This window comes from Xenopus tropicalis, chromosome 2 (assembly GCF_000004195.4).
Source record: "Xenopus tropicalis strain Nigerian chromosome 2, UCB_Xtro_10.0, whole genome shotgun sequence".
Classification (NCBI taxonomy): Eukaryota; Metazoa; Chordata; class Amphibia; order Anura; family Pipidae; genus Xenopus; species Xenopus tropicalis.
This window is the reverse complement of record NC_030678.2, coordinates 178,806,233-178,829,048: the sequence shown is the minus strand read 5'-3', so window position 1 is coordinate 178,829,048 and position 22,816 is coordinate 178,806,233. Positions and strand designations below refer to the sequence as shown.

At 50.5% G+C, this 22,816-nt stretch overlaps 1 protein-coding gene across 1 annotated transcript; it reads left to right on the top strand.

Moving 5' to 3' along the window:
- The first annotated feature begins 1,189 nt into the window (after positions 1–1,189).
- Positions 1,190–20,906, top strand: trpc2. The gene is made up of 11 exons (XM_031896270.1): positions 1,190–1,774; positions 9,479–10,171; positions 12,204–12,407; positions 12,579–12,743; positions 13,173–13,347; positions 13,580–13,780; positions 14,944–15,106; positions 16,035–16,127; positions 19,719–19,788; positions 19,861–19,993; positions 20,383–20,906. The coding sequence occupies exons 1-11, from the start codon at positions 1,760–1,762 to the stop codon at positions 20,724–20,726; spliced, it is 2,256 nt and encodes a 751-aa protein (XP_031752130.1). The 5' UTR covers positions 1,190–1,759; the 3' UTR covers positions 20,727–20,906.
- The last annotated feature ends 1,910 nt before the right edge of the window (positions 20,907–22,816 follow it).

The window sequence follows — 22,816 nt, the reverse complement described above, 5'->3', positions numbered from 1 at the left end:
TTCTACACTCACTCACCCCCGGTCTGGCCCCTCCTACACTCACTCACCCCCGGTCTGGCCCCTTCTACACTCACTCACCCCCGGTCTGGCCCCTCCTACACTCACTCACCCCCGGTCTGGCCCCTCCTACACTCACTCACTCCCGGTCTGGCCCCTCCTACACTCACTCACCCCCAGTCTGGCCCCTCCTACACTCACTCACCCCCGGTCTGGCCCCTCCTACACTCACTCACCCCCGGTCTGGCCCCTCCTACACTCACTCACCCCCGGTCTGGCCCCTCCTACACTCACTCACTCCCGGTCTGGCCCCTCCTACACTCACTCACTCCCGGTCTGGCCCCTCCTACACTCACTCACCCCCAGTCTGGCCCCTCCTACACTCACTCACCCCCGGTCTGGCCCCTCCTACACTCACTCACCCCCGGTCTGGCCCCTCCTACACTCACTCACCCCCGGTCTGGCCAGTCCTACACTCACTCACTCCCGGTCTGGCCCCTCCTACACTCACCCCCGGTCTGGCCCCTCCTACGCTCACTCACCCCCGGTCTGGCCCCTCCTACACTCACTCACCCCCGGTCTGGCCCCTCCTACACTCACTTACCCCCGGTCTGGCCCCTCCTACACTCACTCACCCACGGTCTGGCCCCTCCTACACTCACTTACCCCCGGTCTGGCCAAATAGTTGCCCTTTATTGGCCCATTGTGATCACCTGACTGTAGCTGGGAAGGGGAGGAGCTACAACATGGAGGGGCCACTGCTCCTGTATAAACTATAGCAAAACAAGGGGAAGTTGTACTCACCACTACATTTTAAACCATTAGGTGGATTGTGTGATTTTTGGGGTCACAGCCTCACTGCACCCACTTACGGTTGGAGATAGGTTGCTGCAGATACAGACCCCCCTATTGGCTGCTCCCCAGGCCCCAGGTCTGAGCATTTATAAACACAGGGCAAATCTGCACCTGGGCGGTAACTCATGGCAACCAATCACATGATTACTTTCACTGTTCAACCTGCAGCTGGAAAATCTAACAGCTGATTGGTTGCTATTGGATACTGCCGAGGGGCAAATTTGCCCAGTGTTTATAAATGAGCCCCAGTGGGGTATAAAAGGGGGGGGGGCTCTCTCTTTTTGCCTAATACACCAAATGCCCTGGGCAGGGGGTTCTGGAAATGATTTTATTTTATTTTTATAAACTACAACTCCCAGCATCCCTCACAGCCTGTAGCTGGCAGTTTGCAAACAGCTCTGATATCAGTCTCTGTATTGGCTCCAACAAAACAAACTGCTGTTAAGTTGCCCTGTCCCTGCGAGGCAGCTGAAGGGTTAAAGTGGCAGCGGGAGGCAAACAGCTTGGGGAGTCCCGGGAGGCTGCTGATTGGAGCAGGTTGTTTCCATATTGACTCCGGCGCCTCAGAGCCCACAGGGAGTTGCAGGGAGTCTGAGAGCAGGTGCCAGACCCTCCCTCCCTCCGAGCCGTTCTGCCCCTCTACCTGCCCCGGGAACTGACTCTCTACCTGCCCCGGGAACTGACTCTCTACCTGCCCCGGGAACTGACTCTCTACCTGCCCCGGGAACTGACTCTCTACCTGCCCCGGGAACTGACTCTCTACCTGCCCCGGGAACTGACTCTCTACCTGCCCCGGGAACTGACTCTCTACCTGCCCCGGGAACTGACTCTCTGCCTCTGTACGACAGGGACTCCCCGCTACTCCCCCCATGGGCTGACACCGAGGGTCCCGGCTCTGCATCACATTATGGAACATCTAACTGTAAGTACCGGATGCTTCTAGAGTCCCTGTGTCCCAGAATCCCCTGCTGCTACTACTGGGGGGCCCAGGGGGCTCTTATGCTCAGTGTGGCACCCACAATCCTCTATCCATGGCACTGCCCCTTACCCCAAGGCCGGGTATTAGTGGGGGCTCAGCCCCTCTCTGTAACTGTAACTCCCAGGGACTGAGGCAGCGGCTGCGCTTTTGAGCCCGGGGTGCATTGGCTGGGCACATAGCTGGGCACATAGCTGGGCACTGAGCTGGGCACATAGCTGGGCAATGAGCTGGGCACTGAGCTGGACACATAGCTGGGCACTGAGCTGGGCACATAGCTGGGCACTGAGCTGGGCACATAGCTGGGCACATAGCTGGGCACTGAGCTGGGCACATAGCTGGGCAATGAGCTGGGCAATGAGCTGGACAATGAGCTGGGCACATAGCTGGGCACATATCTGGGCACATAGCTGGGCACATATCTGGGCAATGAGCTGGGCACATAGCTGGGCACATAGCTGGGCAATGAGCTGGGCACATAGCTGGGCAATGAGCTGGGCACATAGCTGAGCACTGAGCTGGGCAATGAGCTGAGCACTGAGCTGGGCACATAGCTGGGCACTGAGCTGAGCACTAATCTGGGCAATGAGCTGGGCACATAGCTGGGCACTGAGCTGAGCACTGAGCTGGGCAATGAGCTGAGCACTGAGCTGGGCACTAAACTGGGCAATGAGCTGGGCACTGAGCTGGGCACTGAGCTGGGCACATAGCTGAGCACTGAGCTGGGCAATGAGCTGGGCAATGAGCTGGGCACTGAGCTGGGCACTCAGCTGGGCAATGAGCTGAGCACTGAGCTGAGCACTGAGCTGAGCACTGAGCTGGGCACTGAGCTGGGCACTAATCTGGGCAATGAGCTGAGCACTGAGCTGGGCAATGAGCTGGGCACTGAGCTGGGCAATGAGCTGAGCACTGAGCTGGGCAATGAGCTGAGCACTGAGCTGGGCACTAAACTGGGCAATGAGCTGGGCAATGAGCTGAGCACTGAGCTGGGCACTGAGCTGGGCACATAGCTGAGCACTGAGCTGGGCACTGAGCTGGGCAATGAGCTGGGCACTGAGCTGGGCAATGAGCTGAGCACTGAGCTGGGCACATAGCTGGGCAATGAGCTGAGCACTGAGCTGGGCAATGAGCTGGGCACTGAGCTGGGCAATGAGCTGGGCAATGAGCTGAGCACTGAGCTGGGCAATGATATGGGCAATGAGCTGGGCAATGAGCTGGGCAATGAGCTGGGCAATGAGCTGAGCACTGAGCTGAGCACTGAGCTGGGCACATAGCTGGGCACTGAGCTGGGCAATGAGCTGGGCACTGAGCTGGGCCATGAGCTGGGCACATAGCTGGGCACATAGCTGGGCAATGAGCTGAGCACTGAGCTGGGCAATGAGCTGGGCAATGAGCTGAGCACTGAGCTGGGCAATGAGCTGAGCACTGAGCTGGGCAATGATATGGGCAATGAGCTGGGCAATGAGCTGAGCACTGAGCTGGGCAATGAGCTGGGCAATGAGCTGAGCACTGAGCTGAGCACTGAGCTGGGCACATAGCTGGGCACTGAGCTGGGCAATGAGCTGGGCACTGAGCTGGGCAATGAGCTGGGCACATAGCTGGGCACATAGCTGGGCAATGAGCTGAGCACTGAGCTGGGCAATGAGCTGGGCAATGAGCTGAGCACTGAGCTGAGCACTGAGCTGGGCAATGAGCTGGGCACTGAGCTGGGCAATGAGCTGGGCAATGAGCTGAGCACTGAGCTGGGCAATGAGCTGGGCAATGAGCTGAGCACTGAGCTGGGCACATAGCTGGGCACTGAGCTGGGCAATGAGCTGGGCACATAGCCGGGCAATGAGCTGAGCACTGAGCTGGGCACATAGCTGGGCAATGAGCTGAGCACTGAGCTGGGCACATAGCTGGGCAATGAGCTGAGCACTGAGCTGGGCAATGAGCTGAGCACTGAGCTGGGCACATAGCTGGGCACTGAGCTGGGCAATGAGCTGGGCACATAGCTGGGCAATGAGCTGAGCACTGAGCTGGGCAATGAGCTGGGCAATGAGCTGAGCACTGAGCTGGGCACTGAGCTGGGCAATGAGCTGGGCACATAGCTGGGCAATGAGCTGAGCACTGAGCTGGGCACATAGCTGGGCACATAGCTGTGCACTGAGCTGGGCACATAGCTGAGGACTGAGCTGGGCAATGAGCTGGGGACTTAGCTGGGCACTGAGCTGGGCAATGAGCTTGGCACTGAGCTGGGCAATGAGCTGGACACATAGCTGGGCAATGAGCTTGGCACTGAGCTGGGCACTGAGCTGAGCACTGAGCTGGGCACATAGCTGAGCACTGAGCTGGGCACAAAGCTGGGCAATGAGCTGAGCACTGAGCTGGGCACATAGCTGGGCACATAGCTGTGCACTGAGCTGGGGACTGAGCTGGGCACTGCGCTGGGCACTGAGCTGGGCAATGAGCTGAGCACTGAGCTGGGCACATAGCTGGGCAATGAGCTGGGGACTGAGCTGGGCACTGAGCTGGGCAATGAGCTTGGCACTGAGCTGGACAATGAGCTGAGCACTGAGCTGGGCAATGAGCTGGGCATATAGCTGGGCACTGAGCTGGGCAATGAGCATGGCACTGAGCTGGGCAATGAGCTGGGCACATAGCTGTGCACATAGCTGGGCACATAGCTGTGCACATAGCTGTGCACATAGCTGGGCACTGAGCTGGGGACTGAGCTGGGCACTGAGCTGGGGACTGAGCTGGGGACTGAGCTGGGCAATGAGCTTGGCACTGAGCTGGACAATGAGCTGGGCACTGAGCTGGGCATATAGCTGGGCACTGAGCTGGGCAATGAGCATGGCACTGAGCTGGGCACTGAGCTGGGCAATGAGCTGAGCACTGAGCTGGGCACATAGCTGGGCAATGAGCTGGGCACATAGCTGGGGACTGAGCTGGGCAATGAGCTGGGCACTGAGCTGGGCACATAGCTGGGCACTGAGCTGGGCACATAGCTGGGCACTGAGCTGGACACATAGCTGGGCACATAGCTGGGCACTGAGCTGGGCACATAGCTGGGCACTGAGCTGGGCACATAGCTGGGGAATGAGCTGAGCACTGAGCTGGGCACATAGCTGGGCACTGAGCTTGGCACTGAGCTGGGCAATGAGCTGGGCACTGGGGGTAGGTACAGTGCCCGGGGCAAAATGATATAACAAGAGGGCACACCCTTTGGATACAGAATTGGGAAATAAGCCAATAAGACACTGGCAAGGTTGGGGCAGTATCTGTAGCCAATTAAACAGCTACTGCCATCCCATCATTGACTTTTTCATCTTTCTTATGAGAGGATGAAATGGGTTTCATGGTTCTGTGTGATTCTCTGTTATACACCCAGGGGCTCGGAGCCCCCTTATCTCTCCCATACATTGGCCATAGGTTCTGGCCTTATATCCATGTATCAGTTGCCATAAAGCAAGGCTGTGCGGTTGGTACTTGCCAGTTAGCAAAGTGACAAAAACTTAATTCATTAAAGTCATTTATTTTCCCGAAAAGCCTCTGTGTGGCCCAATATTGGGCTCTTTATCTTCTGATAGGCCCAACTGTGCAGCAAAACAACAACCCCTGGGGGGGCAATAGGTAAGTGGGTCACAGTGTCACAATCTCCTGGTTCTGTTCCTGGCACTGGATTTGGTGGGGTCTGGGCAGTGGATCTGGTGGGGTCCGGGTAGTGGGTCCGGTGGGGTCTGGGCAGTGGATCCGGGGGGGTCCGGGTAGTGGGTCCGGTGGGGTCTGGGCAGTGGATCCGGTGGGGTCCGGGTAGTGCGTCCGGTGGGGTCCAGGCGGTGGAACCGGTGGTGTCCGGGCAGTGGGTCCGGTGGGGTCTGGGCAGTGGATCTGGTGGGGTCCGGGCAGTGGATCCGGTGTGGTCCGGGCAGTGGATCCGGTGGGGCCGGGCAGTGGATCCGGGGGGGTCCAGACATTGTGTCGCCCAATCACTTGTTGGATTGAACTGTTTCCTGTTAGAGACACGGATGGGGCTGATAGGGAGCTGATAGGGAGCTGTATACACAGTAGCGCAGCGTATAGCGAGTCATTAGCCTTATCATTGGCCAATAGATCATTTCCTGTCCCAGTCGGACTCTGCTCCTCTCCCATAAACCTATAGTTATATAGTTACTGTAATTGCCCCGGCCGGGGCCCTATCTGCTCAATTTCCTGCTTAAAATGAATCCAATGTTTGATGTTATTCAGACTTTTACTGATAATAAAGAACATTTCCTAAACAACTGGGGCAGTGAGCCCTGGGGATTATACATTGCAACAACTACAATGCAGTGAGTGGTGCAGTTCAATTCCCTTATCCTTCATATCCTCATCCCTGGGTATTATCCTTCATATCCTCATCCCTGGGTATTATCCTTCATATCCTCATCCCTGGGTATTATCCTTCATATCCTCATCCCTGGGTATTATCCTTCATATCCTCATCCCTGGGTATTATCCTTCATATCCTCATCCCTGGGTATTATCCTTCATATCCTCATCCCTGGGTATTATCCTTCATATCCTCATCCCTGGGTATTATGTTAAAAAATAAATAACATTTCCCCAAATCTAAAAATGAGAAGATACTAAAATGTTGTGTTGATACTTTGTTATGGTGCCACCTAGTGAGTATTATATGCATTGCGTGTTTGTTATGGTGCCACCTAGTGAGTATTATATGCATTGCGTGTTTGTTATGGTGCCACCTAGTGAGTATTATATGCATTGCGTGTTTGTTATGGTGCCACCTAGTGAGTATTATATGCATTGCGTGTTTGTTATGGGGCCACCTAGTGAGTATTATATGCATTGCGTGTTTGTTATGGGGCCACCTAGTGGGTATTATATGCATTGCGTGTTTGTTATGGTGCCACCTAGTGAGTATTATATGCATTGTGTGTTTGTTATGGTGCCACCTAGTGGGTATTATATGCATTGCGTGTTTGTTATGGTGCCACCTAGTGAGTATTATATGCATTGCGTGTTTGTTATGGTGCCACCTAGTGAGTATTATATGCATTGCGTGTTTGTTATGGTGCCACCTAGTGAGTATTATATGCATTGCGTGTTTGTTATGGTGCCACCTAGTGAGTATTATATGCATTGCGTGTTTGTTATGGTGCCACCTAGTGAGTGTTATATGCATTGCGTGTTTGTTATGGTGCCACCTAGTGAGTATTATATGCATTGCGTGTTTGTTATGGTGCCACCTAGTGAGTATTATATGCATTGCGTGTGTTTGTTATGGTGCCACCTAGTGAGTATTATATGCATTGCGTGTGTTTGTTATGGTGCCACCTAGTGAGTATTACATGTATTGCTGCGGTGGGCTATTTGTAGATGAGTCATAGATGATTGGCTATAGGTAGCCCCTATGTTCACTGGCAACTAAAACTTACCTTGAAAAATAAGCCCCTGCTTAGAGGCCACTGGGAACAACTGCTTCCCCTGCTTCCCCATACTTTATATCCATGTACAGAGCTGCCCAGTGTTGACACCCACCATGTTCTGTGCACCAATCAGCACAGGGTTGGACTGGCCTGCCAGGGTACAGGGAATCCCCAGTGGGCCCAGCAGATTTTACTCCAATAGCTGTAACAATGGGCCCCAGACTTCAGGATGTATCTGCCCACCTAGATGGTCCAAAAGTGGAAAGCACACTATCAATTGCCATGATCTTCTGGCCACAGGAGGGCACTGCTGCACTGTAGTTTATAGGAAAGTCATGCTCAGATGAGAGACAATATGGCAACTCCTGCAGCTATAAAAACAAAACTACACAGGTTTCCAAGGTAGAGACCCTTGGCCAAAAGGGTTCCACAGGTTACTAGAGTAGCGACAACTTGGCCACCAGGGTTCCACAGATTCCCAGAGTAGAGACCCCTTGGCCACTAGGATTCCACAGGTTACTAGAGTAGCGACACCTTGGCCACCAGGGTTCCACAGATTCCCAGAGTAGAGACCCCTTGGCCACTAGGGTTCCACAGGTTCCCAAAGTAGAGACCCCTTGGCTACCAGGGTTCCACAGGTTCCCAGAGTAGAGACCCCTTTGGAAACCAAGGTTCCACAGGTTCCCAGAGTAGAGACACCTTGGCCACTAGGGTTCCAAAGCATTCCAGAGTAGAGACCCCTTGGCCACTAGGGTTCCACAGCATCCCAGGGTGAAGACCCCTTGGCAACCAGGGTTCCACAGGTTCCTGGTGTTGAGACCTCTTGGCCACAAGGGTTCCACAGCGTCCCAGGGTGAAGACCCCTTGGCAACCAGGGTTCCACGGGTTCCTAGTGTTGAGACCCCTTGGCCACAAGGGTTCCACCGGTTCCCAGACTAGAGGTCCTATGGCCACCAAGGTTCCACAGCATCCCAGTTTAGGGACCCCTTGGCCACTAGGGTTTGACAGGTTCCCAAAGTAAAGACCCCTTGGCCACCAGGGTTCCACATCATCCCAGAGTAGAGACCCCTTGGCAATCATGGTTCCACAGTTTCCCAGTGTAGAGACCCCTTGGCCACTAGGGTTCCACAGCATCCCAGAGTAGAGATTCCTTGGCTACCAGGGTTCCACAGGTTCCCAGAGTAGAGACCCCTTGGCCACCAGGGTTCCACAGGTTCCCAGAGTAGAGACCCCTTGGCCACCAGGGTTCCACAGGTTCCCAGAGTAGAGACTGGAGGGAGATGGTATGGGGGGTCCCATGTAATTCCCGTGTATACTTTGCCTTCCCAGCAAGCCAACTGGAGAGAGATGGTATGGGGGGGTACCATGTAATTCCCGTGTATACTTTGCCTTCCCAGCAAGCCAACTGGAGAGAGATGGTATGGGGGGTACCATGTAATTCCCGTGTATACTTTGCCTTCCCAGCAAGCCAACTGGAGGGAGATGGTATGGGGGGGGGTACCATGTAATTCCCGTGTATACTTTGCCTTCCCAGCAAGCCAACTGGAGGGAGATGGTATGGGGGGGGTCCCATGTAATTCCCGTGTATACTTTGCCTTCCCAGCAAGCCAACTGGAGGGAGATGGTATGGGGGGGGGTACCATGTAATTCCCGTGTATACTTTGCCTTCCCAGCAAGCCAACTGGAGGGAGATGGTATGGGGGGGGGTCCCATGTAATTCCCGTGTATACTTTGCCTTCCCAGCAAGCCAACTGGAGGGAGATGGTATGGGGGGGGGGTACCATGTAATTCCCGTGTATACTTTGCCTTCCCAGCAAGCCAACTGGAGGGAGATGGTATGGGGGGGGGGTACCATGTAATTCCCGTGTATACTTTGCCTTCCCAGCAAGCCAACTGGAGGGAGATGGTATGGGGGGGGGGTACCATGTAATTCCCGTGTATACTTTGCCTTCCCAGCAAGCCAACTGGAGGGAGATGGTATGGGGGGGGGGTACCATGTAATTCCCGTGTATACTTTGCCTTCCCAGCAAGCCAACTGGAGGGAGATGGTATGGGGGGGGTAACATGTAATTCCCGTGTATACTTTGCCTTCCCAGCAAGCCAACTGGAGGGAGATGGTATGGGGGGGGGTCCCATGTAATTCCCGTGTATACTTTGCCTTCCCAGCAAGCCAACTGGAGGGAGATGGTATGGGGGGGGGTCCCATGTAATTCCCGTGTATACTTTGCCTTCCCAGCAAGCCAACTGGAGGGAGATCGTAAACAAGAAGCTGAAGTTCCCCGTGAATCTCATCAATGCCATCCATGATGGGAGCCTCCTACAGGTCCAGCAGCTGCTGCAGGTCGGCGACGGGATGTTGCGCCAGTTGGACGACACCGAAGACCGCTCATGGCGGGAGGCGCTCAACCTGGCCATCCGCACGGGGAACGAGGAGATCATGAAGACCCTGCTGCACTGCGTCAAGTTCGACTTCCGGCAGATCCACGAGGCCCTCCTGGTGGCCGTGGACACCAACCAACCGCATGTGGTCAAGATGTTACTGGACCGACTGGACCAGGAGAAAGGGATCAAGATGGACATCAAGTCCTTCTCTTTGGCCTTTTTTGACAACTCCATCGACAACTCCCGCTTTGCCCCGGGGGTGACGCCGCTGACCCTGGCCTGTGAGAAGGATCTCTATGAGATTGTGGAGATGCTGATGAAGAAGGGTCACGTGATCACAACGCCGCACAAGATCTCCTGCACGTGCATGGAATGCAGCAACGGCCGCAAGTACGACCTCCTCAAGTTCTCCCTCTCCCGCATCAACACCTACAAGGGCATCGCCAGCCGGGCCTACCTGTCCATTGCCAGCGAGGATGCCATGCTGAGCGCCTTCAAGCTGAGCCGCGAGCTGAAGCGCCTTTCCAGGAAGGAACCCGAGTTTAAGGTTTGTCCAATCATTAGTCTTTCTACATGAGCCTCATGGGGGCCCCAAATGGTTCCTGCTGAATTGAGCTTAGTACAGGGGAATCCCTATGTGCCATAGTTTTATGGTATCTCTCTGTACAGGCTATGAGCAAACTTAGGGGGCTGTTCCTGCTGAATTGTGCTTAGTACAGGGGAATGCCTATGTGCCATAGTTTTATGGTATCTCTCTGTACAGGCTATGAGCAAACTTAGGGGGCTGTTCCTGCTGAATTGTGCTTAGTACAGGGGAATCCCTATGTGCCATAGTTTTATGGGATCTCTCTGTACAGGCTATGAGCAAACTTAGGGGGCTGTTCCTGCTGAATTGTGCTTAGTACAGGGGAATCCCTATGTGCCATAGTTTTATGGTATCTCTCTGTACAGGCTATGAGCAAACTTAGGGGGCTGTTCCTGCTGAATTGTGCTTAGTACAGGGGAATCCCTATGTGCCATAGTTTTATGGGATCTCTCTGTACAGGCTATGAGCAAACTTAGGGGGCTGTTCCTGCTGAATTGTGCTTAGTACAGGGGAATCCCTATGTGCCATAGTTTTATGGGATCTCTCTGTACAGGCTATGAGCAAACTTAGGGGGCTGTTCCTGCTGAATTGTGCTTAGTACAGGGGAATCCCTATGTGCCATAGTTTTATGGTATCTCTCTGTACAGGCTATGAGCAAACTTAGGGGGCTGTTCCTGCTGAATTGTGCTTAGTACAGGGGAATCCCTATGTGCCATAGTTTTATGGTATCTCTCTGTACAGGCTATGGGCAAACTTAGGGGGCTGTTCCTGCTGAATTGTGCTTAGTACAGGGGAATCCCTATGTGCCATAGTTTTATGGTATGTCTCTGTACAGGCTATGAGCAAACTTAGGGGGCTGTTCCTGCTGAATTGTGCTTAGTACAGGGGAATCCCTATGTGCCATAGTTTTATGGTATCTCTCTGTACAGGCTATGAGCAAACTTAGGGGGCTGTTCCTGCTGAATTGTGCTTAGTACAGGGGAATGCCTATGTGCCATAGTTTTATGGTATCTCTCTGTACAGGCTATGAGCAAACTTAGGGGGCTGTTCCTGCTGAATTGTGCTTAGTACAGGGGAATCCCTATGTGCCATAGTTTTATGGGATCTCTCTGTACAGGCTATGAGCAAACTTAGGGGGCTGTTCCTGCTGAATTGTGCTTAGTACAGGGGAATCCCTATGTGCCATAGTTTTATGGTATCTCTCTGTACAGGCTATGAGCAAACTTAGGGGGCTGTTCCTGCTGAATTGTGCTTAGTACAGGGGAATCCCTATGTGCCATAGTTTTATGGGATCTCTCTGTACAGGCTATGAGCAAACTTAGGGGGCTGTTCCTGCTGAATTGTGCTTAGTACAGGGGAATCCCTATGTGCCATAGTTTTATGGGATCTCTCTGTACAGGCTATGAGCAAACTTAGGGGGCTGTTCCTGCTGAATTGTGCTTAGTACAGGGGAATCCCTATGTGCCATAGTTTTATGGTATCTCTCTGTACAGGCTATGAGCAAACTTAGGGGGCTGTTCCTGCTGAATTGTGCTTAGTACAGGGGAATCCCTATGTGCCATAGTTTTATGGTATCTCTCTGTACAGGCTATGGGCAAACTTAGGGGGCTGTTCCTGCTGAATTGTGCTTAGTACAGGGGAATCCCTATGTGCCATAGTTTTATGGTATCTCTCTGTACAGGCTATGAGCAAACTTAGGGGGCTGTTCCTGCTGAATTGTGCTTAGTACAGGGGAATCCCTATGTGCCATAGTTTTATGGTATCTCTCTGTACAGGCTATGGGCAAACTTAGGGGGCTGTTCCTGCTGAATTGTGCTTAGTACAGGGGAATCCCTATGTGCCATAGTTTTATGGTATCTCTCTGTACAGGCTATTGGCAAACTTAGGGGGCTGTTCCTGCTGGATTGTGCTTAGTACAGGGGGTCCCTATGTGCCATACTGGGTGGGCGTGGGAATGGGCACGTGACTATAACACACGTTTTGGTTGGTGCAGCCGGAGTACCTGAGCCTGGAGAACCTGTCCCAGGAGTTTGCGGTGGAGCTGCTGGGAATGTGCCGGAATCAGAGCGAGGTGACGGCGGTACTGAATGACTGCGGAGATGACAGTGATGAGGAGGAGTTGGACAATCAGGCCTTCGAGGAGGGGATCCCTAACCTGGCCCGGCTCCGCCTCGCCGTCCATCACAACCAGAAGCGGGTAGGTTCTCCCTCAGGCCCAAACCCACCAACCAGATGTTTGCTCTCATTCCTCTCAGTTACAAACTGCCAGTTGGTTGCTATGGGTCCCTGGTAGGGGAGACTGTGCCCCAGAGATTTGGGGGTCCCTGTGCCTGAGAAGCTCATTCCCCTCTCTGTTCCTTCCCGTTAGTTCGTGGCGCATCCCATCTGCCAACAGGTCCTGTCGTCCATCTGGAGCGGGAAACTCTCGGGCTGGCGGGGCAGCAACACCATCTGGAAACTCTTCATCGCTTGCACCATCTTCGTCTCCATGCCCCTCCTATGTATGGTCTACTGGCTGGCACCCAAATCCAAGGTACCGCCCCCTGCTGGGCACATCCCCCCAAAACTGCACCCCCTCCTATGTATGGTCTACTGGCTGGCACCCAAATCCAAGGTACCGCCCCCTGCTGGGCACATCCCCCCAAAACTTCACCCCCTCCTATGTATGGTCTACTGGCTGGCACCCAAATCCAAGGTACCGCCCCCTGCTGGGCACATCCCCCCAAAACTGCACCCCCTCCTATGTATGGTCTACTGGCTGGCACCCAAATCCAAGGTACTGCCCCCTGCTGGGCACATCTGCCCCAAACTGCACCCCCTCCTATGTATGGTCTACTGGCTGGCACCCAAATCCAAGGTACCGCCCCCTGCTGGGCACATCCGCCCCAAACTGATAGAGACTTGGGCCAGACCCACTTGGGGGTGCAAGTTACTGTAGGTTTAACTCTTTCTTCTCTCTCAGGTTGGAAAAACCTTGAAAATCCCAGTAATTAAGTTCCTTCTTCACTCGGCTTCTTATCTGTGGTTCCTCATCTTCCTCCTCCTCGAGTCGCTGATCATGGAGCAGAGACACGACATATACGAGGGGCGGAGCCAGGCAATATGGCAGAACTCCTTGCACATGGTCTGGGTGGCAGGTTGGTACATTAGTGATCCAGTTCCGTGTAGGGTTCCTGGGCCAAAGGCAGCCGACCCTATTTGCCTCCCCCTACGGGCATTGCCCATAGCGACCCATTACACATTGGCTTTCATTATGGTAGATAAATAGGAGCTAGCTGCCGATTGGCTGCTGTGGATTCCTAGAGCTGAACACATGTTGATGGGTGGGGGTTGCAATTCATTATCTGACCCCCACATTTCGCTTGGCAGGGTTCCTATGGCACGAGTGCAAGGAGGTCTGGATTGAGGGGCTGCGCAGTTACTTCTTGGACTGGTGGAACTTCTTGGACATCGTCACCATCAGCATGTACCTGGCGTCCTTCTCCCTGAGGATCCTCGTCTTCCTCAAGGGCTACCTGGCCTGCCTGGAACAGCCGGACTCCGACGTCTGCTTCTACTTCACCAAGTCCGGTGAGTCCCCATGGCTAGAGATGAGTGTAAGCCCCATGGTCCCACTATCCCCATGGCTAGAGATGAGTGTTAGCCCCATGGTCCCACTGTCCCCATGGCTAGAGATGAGTGTAAGCCCCATGGTCCCACTATCCCCATGGCTAGAGATGAGTGTTAGCCCCATGGTCCCACTATCCCCATGGCTAGAGATGAGTGTAAGCCCCATGGTCCCACTATCCCCATGGCTAGAGATGAGTGTTAGCCCCATGGTCCCACTGTCCCCATGGCTAGAGATGAGTGTAAGCCCCATGGTCCCACTGTCCCCATGGCTAGAGATGAGAGTAAGCCCCATGGTCCCACTATCTCCATGGCTAGAGACGAGTGTAAGCCCCATGGTCCCACTATCCCCATGGCTAGAGATGAGTGTAAGCCCCATGGTCCCACTATCCCCATGGCTAGAAATGAGTGTAAGCCCCATGGTCCCACTGTCCCCATGGCTAGAGACGAGTGTAAGCCCCATGGTCCCACTATCCCCATGGCTAGAGACGAGTGTAAGCCCCATGGTCCCACTATCCCCATGGCTAGAGATGAGTGTAAGCCCCATGGTCCCACTGTCCCCATGGCTAGAGATGAGTGTAAGCCCCATGGTCCCACTATCCCCATGGCTAGAGACGAGTGTAAGCCCCATGGTCCCACTATCCCCATGGCTAGAGACGAGTGTAAGCCCCATGGTCCCACTGTCCCCATGGCTAGAGATGAGTGCAAGCCCCATGGTCCCACTATCCCCATGGCTAGAGACGAGTGTAAGCCCCATGGTCCCACTATCCCCATGGCTAGAGACGAGTGTAAGCCCCATGGTCCCACTATCCCCATGGCTAGAGACGAGTGTAAGCCCCATGGTCCAACTATCCCCATGGCTAGAGATGAGTGTAAGCCCCATGGTCCCACTATCCCCATGGCTAGAGACGAGTGTAAGCCCCATGGTCCCACTGTCCCCATGGCTAGAGATGAGTGTAAGCCCCATGGTCCCACTGTCCCCATGGCTAGAGATGAGTGTAAGCCCCATGGTCCCACTATCCCCATGGCTAGAGACGAGTGTAGAGACGAGTGTAAGCCCCATGGTGAAAAAAGTTTTCCTTGTTCTCTAAACAACATCACATTTTTATTTTTATTAAACCCGGCAGAAAGGAACGAGTGGAACACGGAAGACCCCCAGTTCATTGCTGAGGTTCTGTTTGCGGTGACCAGTATGCTCAGCTTCACCCGCCTGGCCTACATCCTACCCGCCCACGAGACCCTGGGAACTCTGCAGATATCCATTGGCAAAATGATTGATGATATGATACGGTGAGCAGTGCAACCCCTCATTCCAATATCCTTATCATTTACAGTAGGGGGTACATTATCCCTTATAATACATGAGTGATACTCAGAGTTCCCTGTATAACTCAGCCTGCAGCCTTGTGCCTTTATATGGGGGGCACAGAACCCCTCAGTGACTGCTAATATCCTTATCATTTACAGTAGGGGGTACATTATCCCTTATAATACATGAGTGATACTCAGAGTTCCCTGTATAACTCAGCCTGCAGCCTTGTGCCTTTATATGGGGGGCACAGAACCCCTCAGTGACTGCTAATATCCTTATCATTTACAGTAGGGGGTACATTATCCCTTATAATACATGAGTGATACTCAGAGTTCCCTGTATAACTCAGCCTGCAGCCTTGTGCCTTTATATGGGGGGCACAGAACCCCTCAGTGACTGCTAATATCCTTATCATTTACAGTAGGGGGTACATTATCCCTTATAATACATGAGTGATACTCAGAGTTCCCTGTATAACTCAGCCTGCAGCCTTGTGCCTTTATATGGGGGGCACAGAACCCCTCAGTGACTGCTAATATCCTTATCATTTACAGTAGGGGGTACATTACCCCTTATAATACATGAGTGATACTCAGAGTTCCCTGTATAACTCAGCCTGCAGCCTTGTGCCTTTATATGGGGGGCACAGAACCCCTCAGTGACTGCTAATATCCTTATCATTTACAGTAGGGGGTACATTATCCCTTATAATACATGAGTGATACTCAGAGTTCCCTGTATAACTCAGCCTGCAGCCTTGTGCCTTTATATGGGGGGCACAGAACCCCTCAGTGACTGCTAATATCCTTATCATTTACAGTAGGGGGTACATTATCCCTTATAATACATGAGTTCCCTGTGTTATCTGAGCGGTTAATCTGATTGGACAATCTCTTCCCCCCGCAGGTTCATGTTTATCCTGATGATTATTCTCACTGCCTTTCTGTGTGGCCTCAATAACATCTATGTGAATTACGCAGACTCGGAGAAGCTGGGGAAGTAAGTCTGCCCTTTGTTTCTCTGTTCATTCTGCCTATTCCTGCCCCGCTCGCTGCGGGGGGCACTTTGCCGTAGGAAACATGGGCGGTTATAAAAGTTGTAATTATTATTATTATTCTGCACATTTACAGCAACAATAACAGTATTTCTGGCTCCCAACTGAGCTTTTAACCCTTTAATCTCCGATCCCCAGCTGAAATGATCCGCCCCTGCTTTGCCGGAGGTTCCAATGGCGCTAAGCGGCCCCCCAGCCTTGGGGCGGAGCTACTCATTCCCCAAACACATCAAAGCCCATTATAAAAGCATTCAAAAACCCAGCTGTCAATCATATATTGCCTGCCCCGCCTCCATGCCTCAAGCATGCTACTTTCACTTTCCAGTCAGCACTCACTCTCCCCCTCCCTCCTCACCATCTAATTGTGTAGCCAGTGCCTGGGCATCAGGTCCCCCATTCTGGCACAAGGTGATACAAAGCTTAATATCAGTGCCCACAAAATGGCGCCGGCCTGCTGGCTGTGATTGTGTAATTCCAAGGCTGAAGTAAATACGATTTAATTGATTTAAACAGAGTGACATTTATTTTGCCCGACAAACACAATAGAAAACAATTTGGGATTATTTCCTAGGGTGACAGGTCCCCTTTAATACATCAAACATGTTCTATTCATTCCTATGGGATTTTAAGAATCATACTTATCAATGGGAGAAAGTTACAACTCACCATTTGGTAAAGATGCTTCTAAAGATCCCACAGGAATGAACAGAACGTGGGCGAGTTTGTACTTATTGAGCTCTAAACTCACATTAAATCTGCCCCTTAGCCATTTCTCACATACCCCCGAACCTTAGCCCATAGAGCCAGAGATTATTCCATACACTTAACAACCAGTAGAAGCCATCGGGGTTCAATAGAAGTCAGTGAGAATCGTCTCTAACGACTTTATTTATTCATTTATTTTCTCACTTAAATGAAAATATTTGAGTTTTTCAGCCTCATTGAAAGGGAATGGAACAATGGAATTCTCACCAGCGTTTACCATTTTTTCCAGGAATATTCTGTTGCGTTTTTACTTAAATAATCCAGAATTCAGGTCTGTGTTGTGTTTTTTTTATAACCTTGCAAACATTTTGTTCGCTAAAGCGCCCACGTTTTACTTTAATGAAACATTAAAAACAACACAAAAAGATTAATTGATTTACTACACAATATTATAAATTTAAATAAAATGCTGTACGGTTCCCTCCTACCCGGCTCGCCATTTGTAGGATTTGATGTAATATTAACCCCTCTCACTAGGGTTAGGGGACGTTTAGAGAGAGCAGAGAATCCACACCAATAAGTGTACAGGTATATGAAAGGGGATATGGCGGGTAATAGTGAGTGTATATGAAAGGGAATATCGTTATAGTGAGCGTATTTGAAAGGGAATATAGTGAGTAATAGTGAGTGTATATGAAAGGGAATATAGTGAGTAATAGTGAGCATATATAAAAGGGAATACAGTTATAGTGAGCGTATATGAAAGGGAATATAGTGAGTAATAGTGAGCGTATATGAAAGGGAATATAGTAATAGTGAGCGTATTTGAAATGGAATATAGTGAGTAATAGTGAGCGTATATGAAAGGGAATATAGTGAGTAATAGTGAGCGTATATGAAAGGGAATATAGTAATAGTGAGCGTATTTGAAATGGAATATAGTGAGTAATAGTGAGCATATATGAAAGGGGATATGGCGGGTAATAGTGAATGTATATGAAAGGGAATATCGTTATAGTGAGCATATTTGAAAGGGAATATAGTGAGTAATAGTGAGTGTATATGAAAGGGAATATAGTGAGTAATAGTGAGCGTATATGAAAGGGAATATAGTAATAGTGAGCGTATTTGAAATGGAATATAGTGAGTAATAGTGAGCGTATATGAAAGGGAATATAGTGAGTAATAGTGAGCGTATATGAAAGGGAATATAGTAATAGTGAGCGTATTTGAAATGGAATATAGTGAGTAATAGTGAGCGTATATGAAAGGGAATATAGTGAGTAATAGTGAATGTATATGAAAGGGAATATCGTTATAGTGAGCATATTTGAAAGGGAATATAGTGAGTAATAGTGAGTGTAAATGAAAGGGAATATAGTGAGTAATAGTGAGCGTATATGAAAGGGAATATAGTAATAGTGAGCGTATTGAAATGGAATAGTGAGTAATAGTGAGCGTATATGAAGGGAATAGTGAGTAATAGTGAGCGTATATGAAAGGGAATACAGTTTATAGTGAGCGTATATAAAGGGAATATAGGAGTAATAGTGAGCCGGTATATGAAAGGGAATATAGTGAGTAATAGTGGCCGTATATAAAAGGGAATACAGTTATAGTGAGCGTATATGAAAGGGAATATAGTGAGTAATAGTGAGCGTATATGAAAGGGAATATAGTAATAGTGAGCGTATTTGAAATTGAATATAGTGAGTAATAGTGAGCGTATATGAAAGGGAATACAGTTATAGTGAGCGTATATGAAAGGCAATATAGTGAGTAATAGTGAGCGTATATGAAAGGGAATATAGTGAGTAATAGTGAGCGTATATGAAAGGGATTTTGTAATAGTGAGCGAATTTGAAATGGAATATAGTGATTAATAGTGAGCGTATATGAAAGGGAATACAGTTATAGTGAGCGTATATGAAAGGCAATATAGTGAGTAATAGTGAGCGTATATGAAAGGGAATATAGTGAGTAATAGTGAGCGTATATGAAAGGGAATATAGTAATAGTGAGCGTATATGAAAGGGAATATAGTGATTAATAGTGAGCGTATATGAAAGGGAATATAGTGAGTAATAGTGAGCGTATATGAAAAGGAATATAGTAATAGTGAGCGTATATGAAAGGGAATATAGTGAGTAATAGTGAACTTATATAAAAGGGAATATAGTAATAGTGAGCGTATATGAAAGGGAATATAGTGAGTAATAGTGAACTTATATAAAAGGGAATATAGTAATAGTGAGCGTATATGAAAGGGAATATAGTAATAGTGAACGTATATAAAAGGGAATATAGTAATAGTGAGTGTATATGAAAGTGAATATAGTGAGTAATAGGGAGTGTATAGGAAAGGGAATATTTTCTTACACACACAGCTCGAGATACTCAGGGAATATAGTGAGTAATAGTGAGTGTATATGAAAGGGAATATAGTGAGTAATAGTGAGCGTATATGAAAGAGAATATAGTAATAGTGACTGTATATGAAATGGAATATAGTAATAGTGAGCGTATATGAAAGGGAATATAGTGAGTAATAGTGAGCGTATATGAAAGAGAATATAGTAATAGTGAGCGTATATGAAAGGGAATATAGTGAGTAATATCTTACTTCCATTCATTTTCTGGATTCCTTCGCCCTACAAGGTTTTTCACTTACAATGGTAGATACTTGGGGGGTAATCCTGCCTTCTTCCTGGGTTTGGTACAGCCAAAAAATTGCACGAAATCTTCCTGACCCTGGGGCAGTGGGGATATTTAGGGCAGGTTGAGGAGGTAACACTAGGCCATTGCATAACTGGCTTTTTTTTGTCCCACAGGAGATCGTGCAGATTTTTCTGCTGCTACAAACCCAGGAAGAAGCAGGATTACCCCCCAATATCTACCATTGTAAGTGAAAAACCTTGTAGGGCGTAAGGAATCCAGAAATAATGGAAGAAACTCATTCCTTTCTTTACTCAGTCCAACAGAGCGGTAGGTGGGGTGATGTCTCCTGGAGAGAACCGGGAGTCGTACCGCCTACAGGTGATAAAGGCCTTGGTGCAGCGGTACATAGACACCGCCAGGAGGGAGTTCGAAGAGAGCAGACGGAAAGGTAACAAGATCATTATCTGGCTCCATAGATATAGGGGGGAGGAGCCACGCAAGACTCATGTTATGTTATTGTATAGTGGGGGTTCTACTGAAGTGCTCACAGGGACACATGGGGTAATTGTGCAACATTGGCGAGTGTAGGTCGGCCCTGTCCTCACCACTCAATTACTTGGCATTTGGGACACGCCATTTAGAATAGGACTATTGTGTTCGATACTGGAAGCCTCATCTCTGGCAGAACATATATTACTGGGCTGGGATCCCAATAGGTTGGAAGTACTGGTTATATAGATGTTTGAGAGTATTCAGCAGAGGAACATCTGTCAGCATCCAACAGTCAAGTCTAGAAGCACAAATATAATTATATAATTGTACATTTTATCTCTTTAGATCTTGGGAACCGAATCACCGAGCTGAACAAGAACGTCATCCGCCTTCAGTCAGAAGTGAAGAACTTGAGACGTTCAGTTGGCGATAACAGTGGGTCGGCCACAAACAAGAGCAATGAGAACATTCTGAGCCAATACATCATGAAAGTGAAGGGCAGCTTCCAAAACTACGACCAAGAATCCATCAGCTCCAGCAAAGAGTCACCGGAAGTGACCGTTCACCAGGACAGTAACCAGGGCCCCGTGCCGGACGACGACTGTCCCCCGTACCCAGAAGAGGCCTTCACCAACGGAGTAGCCAGGAACGGGGAAGCAAATCATGTGGATGACAATGAGGCTATGTAGGCAATCGGTGGCACATTAGGTGCACAGAAAGTGATCGCCCTATGGGGGTAGACATGATTGCGCCATGGAAATACCCTGTAACCTGAATTTATTCTATTCCATAGCTTGTGTATAAGGAGAAATAGGTGTGTGCAGATGTATATTCCACTGGTGCCACCAATATAGATTGCCATGGTGGTACAGGGTGGTCCATTATGTCAACGGTAACAAAAAAAATCAACAAATTTAGCAGAAACCTGCAGCCATATATCCGGGAAAGATATCAGAATTTCCATTGGGCACCTCAGGCTTTTCCACTCATTCACTAAGCCACACCCCTTACCTGGTCACTAGGGGGAGCATATTGGCTCCAGGTGCCATGAATTCCGTTCCAATGATGACCCAGTGTTTGGCATGAAGGGAATAGAGAGTTTCTATAGGGAATAATGTAGGCGCCTGTATAAGATGTGCCTTGTGCCCCGGGCACCACATGGCGCTCAGCCTCATTATACCTCCATATTAGTGATGTTCCTAAGTACGGGAAGGGGAGGAGTCATATTGTGGGTCCAGGTAGGAAAAGAGCTGTCGGAAATCCTTCTTTAAATTCTAATTTAGGCAAATGCTGTAGGAACAGGAAATGTAAAACCTCAAAACAAATGAATGGAAACTTGCCGAGAGCACTCAATAATAATAATAATAATAATAATAATAATATTCATGTATTGCTCCCCCCCCCCCCAGATTTCAACATATTAGCAGTTTTTACTACTAATATTAAGGAATTAAAACAGCACCACCTGCTGGTCAGTTCTGCCGAACATCATCACAGACTCACATTCATATACACAGACCCCCCCTCAAATGCACTTATGTACACCCCCCCACTCCTATACATAATCCCCTACTCCCATACACCCCCACACATACCCCCGACTCCCATACGCACCCCCACACTCCCATACGCACCCCCACACTCCCATACGCACCCCCGACTCCCATACGCACCCCCACACTCCCATACGCACCCCCACACTCCCATACGCACCCCCACACTCCCATACGCACCCCCGACTCCCTTTCGCACCCCCGACTCCCATGCGCACCCCGACTCCCATACGCACCCCCGACTCCCATACACCCCTGACTCCCACACACACCCCCACACTTACCCCCACACACACCCCCGACTCCCTTACACACCCCCACACTCCCTTACACACCCCCACACTCCCTTATAAACACCCCCACACACACCTCCGACTCCCATACACCACCACACACACCTCCGACTCCCATACACCCCCACACACACCCCCGACTCCCATACACACCCCCACACACACCCCCAACTCCCTTACACACCCCCACCTCCCTTACACACCCCCACACTCCCATACACACCCCCAACTCCCATACACACCCCCACACTCTCATACACACCCCCACACTCTCATACACACCCCCACACTCCCATACACACCCCCGACTCCCATACACACCCCCACACTCTCATACACACCCCCCACACTCCCATACACACCCCCACACTCCCATACACACCCCCACACTCCCATACACACCCCCACACTCTCATACACACCCCCACACTCTCATACACACCCCCACACTCTCATACACACCCCCACACTCTCATACACACCCCCACACTCCCATACACACCCCCGACTCCCATACACACCCCCACACTCTCATACACACCCCCACACTCCCATACACACCCCCACACTCTCATACACACCCCCACACTCTCATACACACCCCCACACTCTCATACACACCCCCACACTCCCATACACACCCCCGACTCCCATACACACCCCCACACTCTCATACACACCCCCACACTCTCATACACACCCCCACACTCCCATACACACCCCCACACTCCCATACACACCCCCGACTCCCATACACACCCCCCACACTCCCATACACACCCCCACACTCCCATACACACCCCCGACTCCCATACACACCCCCACACTCCCATACACACCCCCACACTCCCATACACACCCCCACACTCCCATACACACCCCCGACTCCCATACACACCCCCCACACTCCCATACACACCCCCACACTCCCAT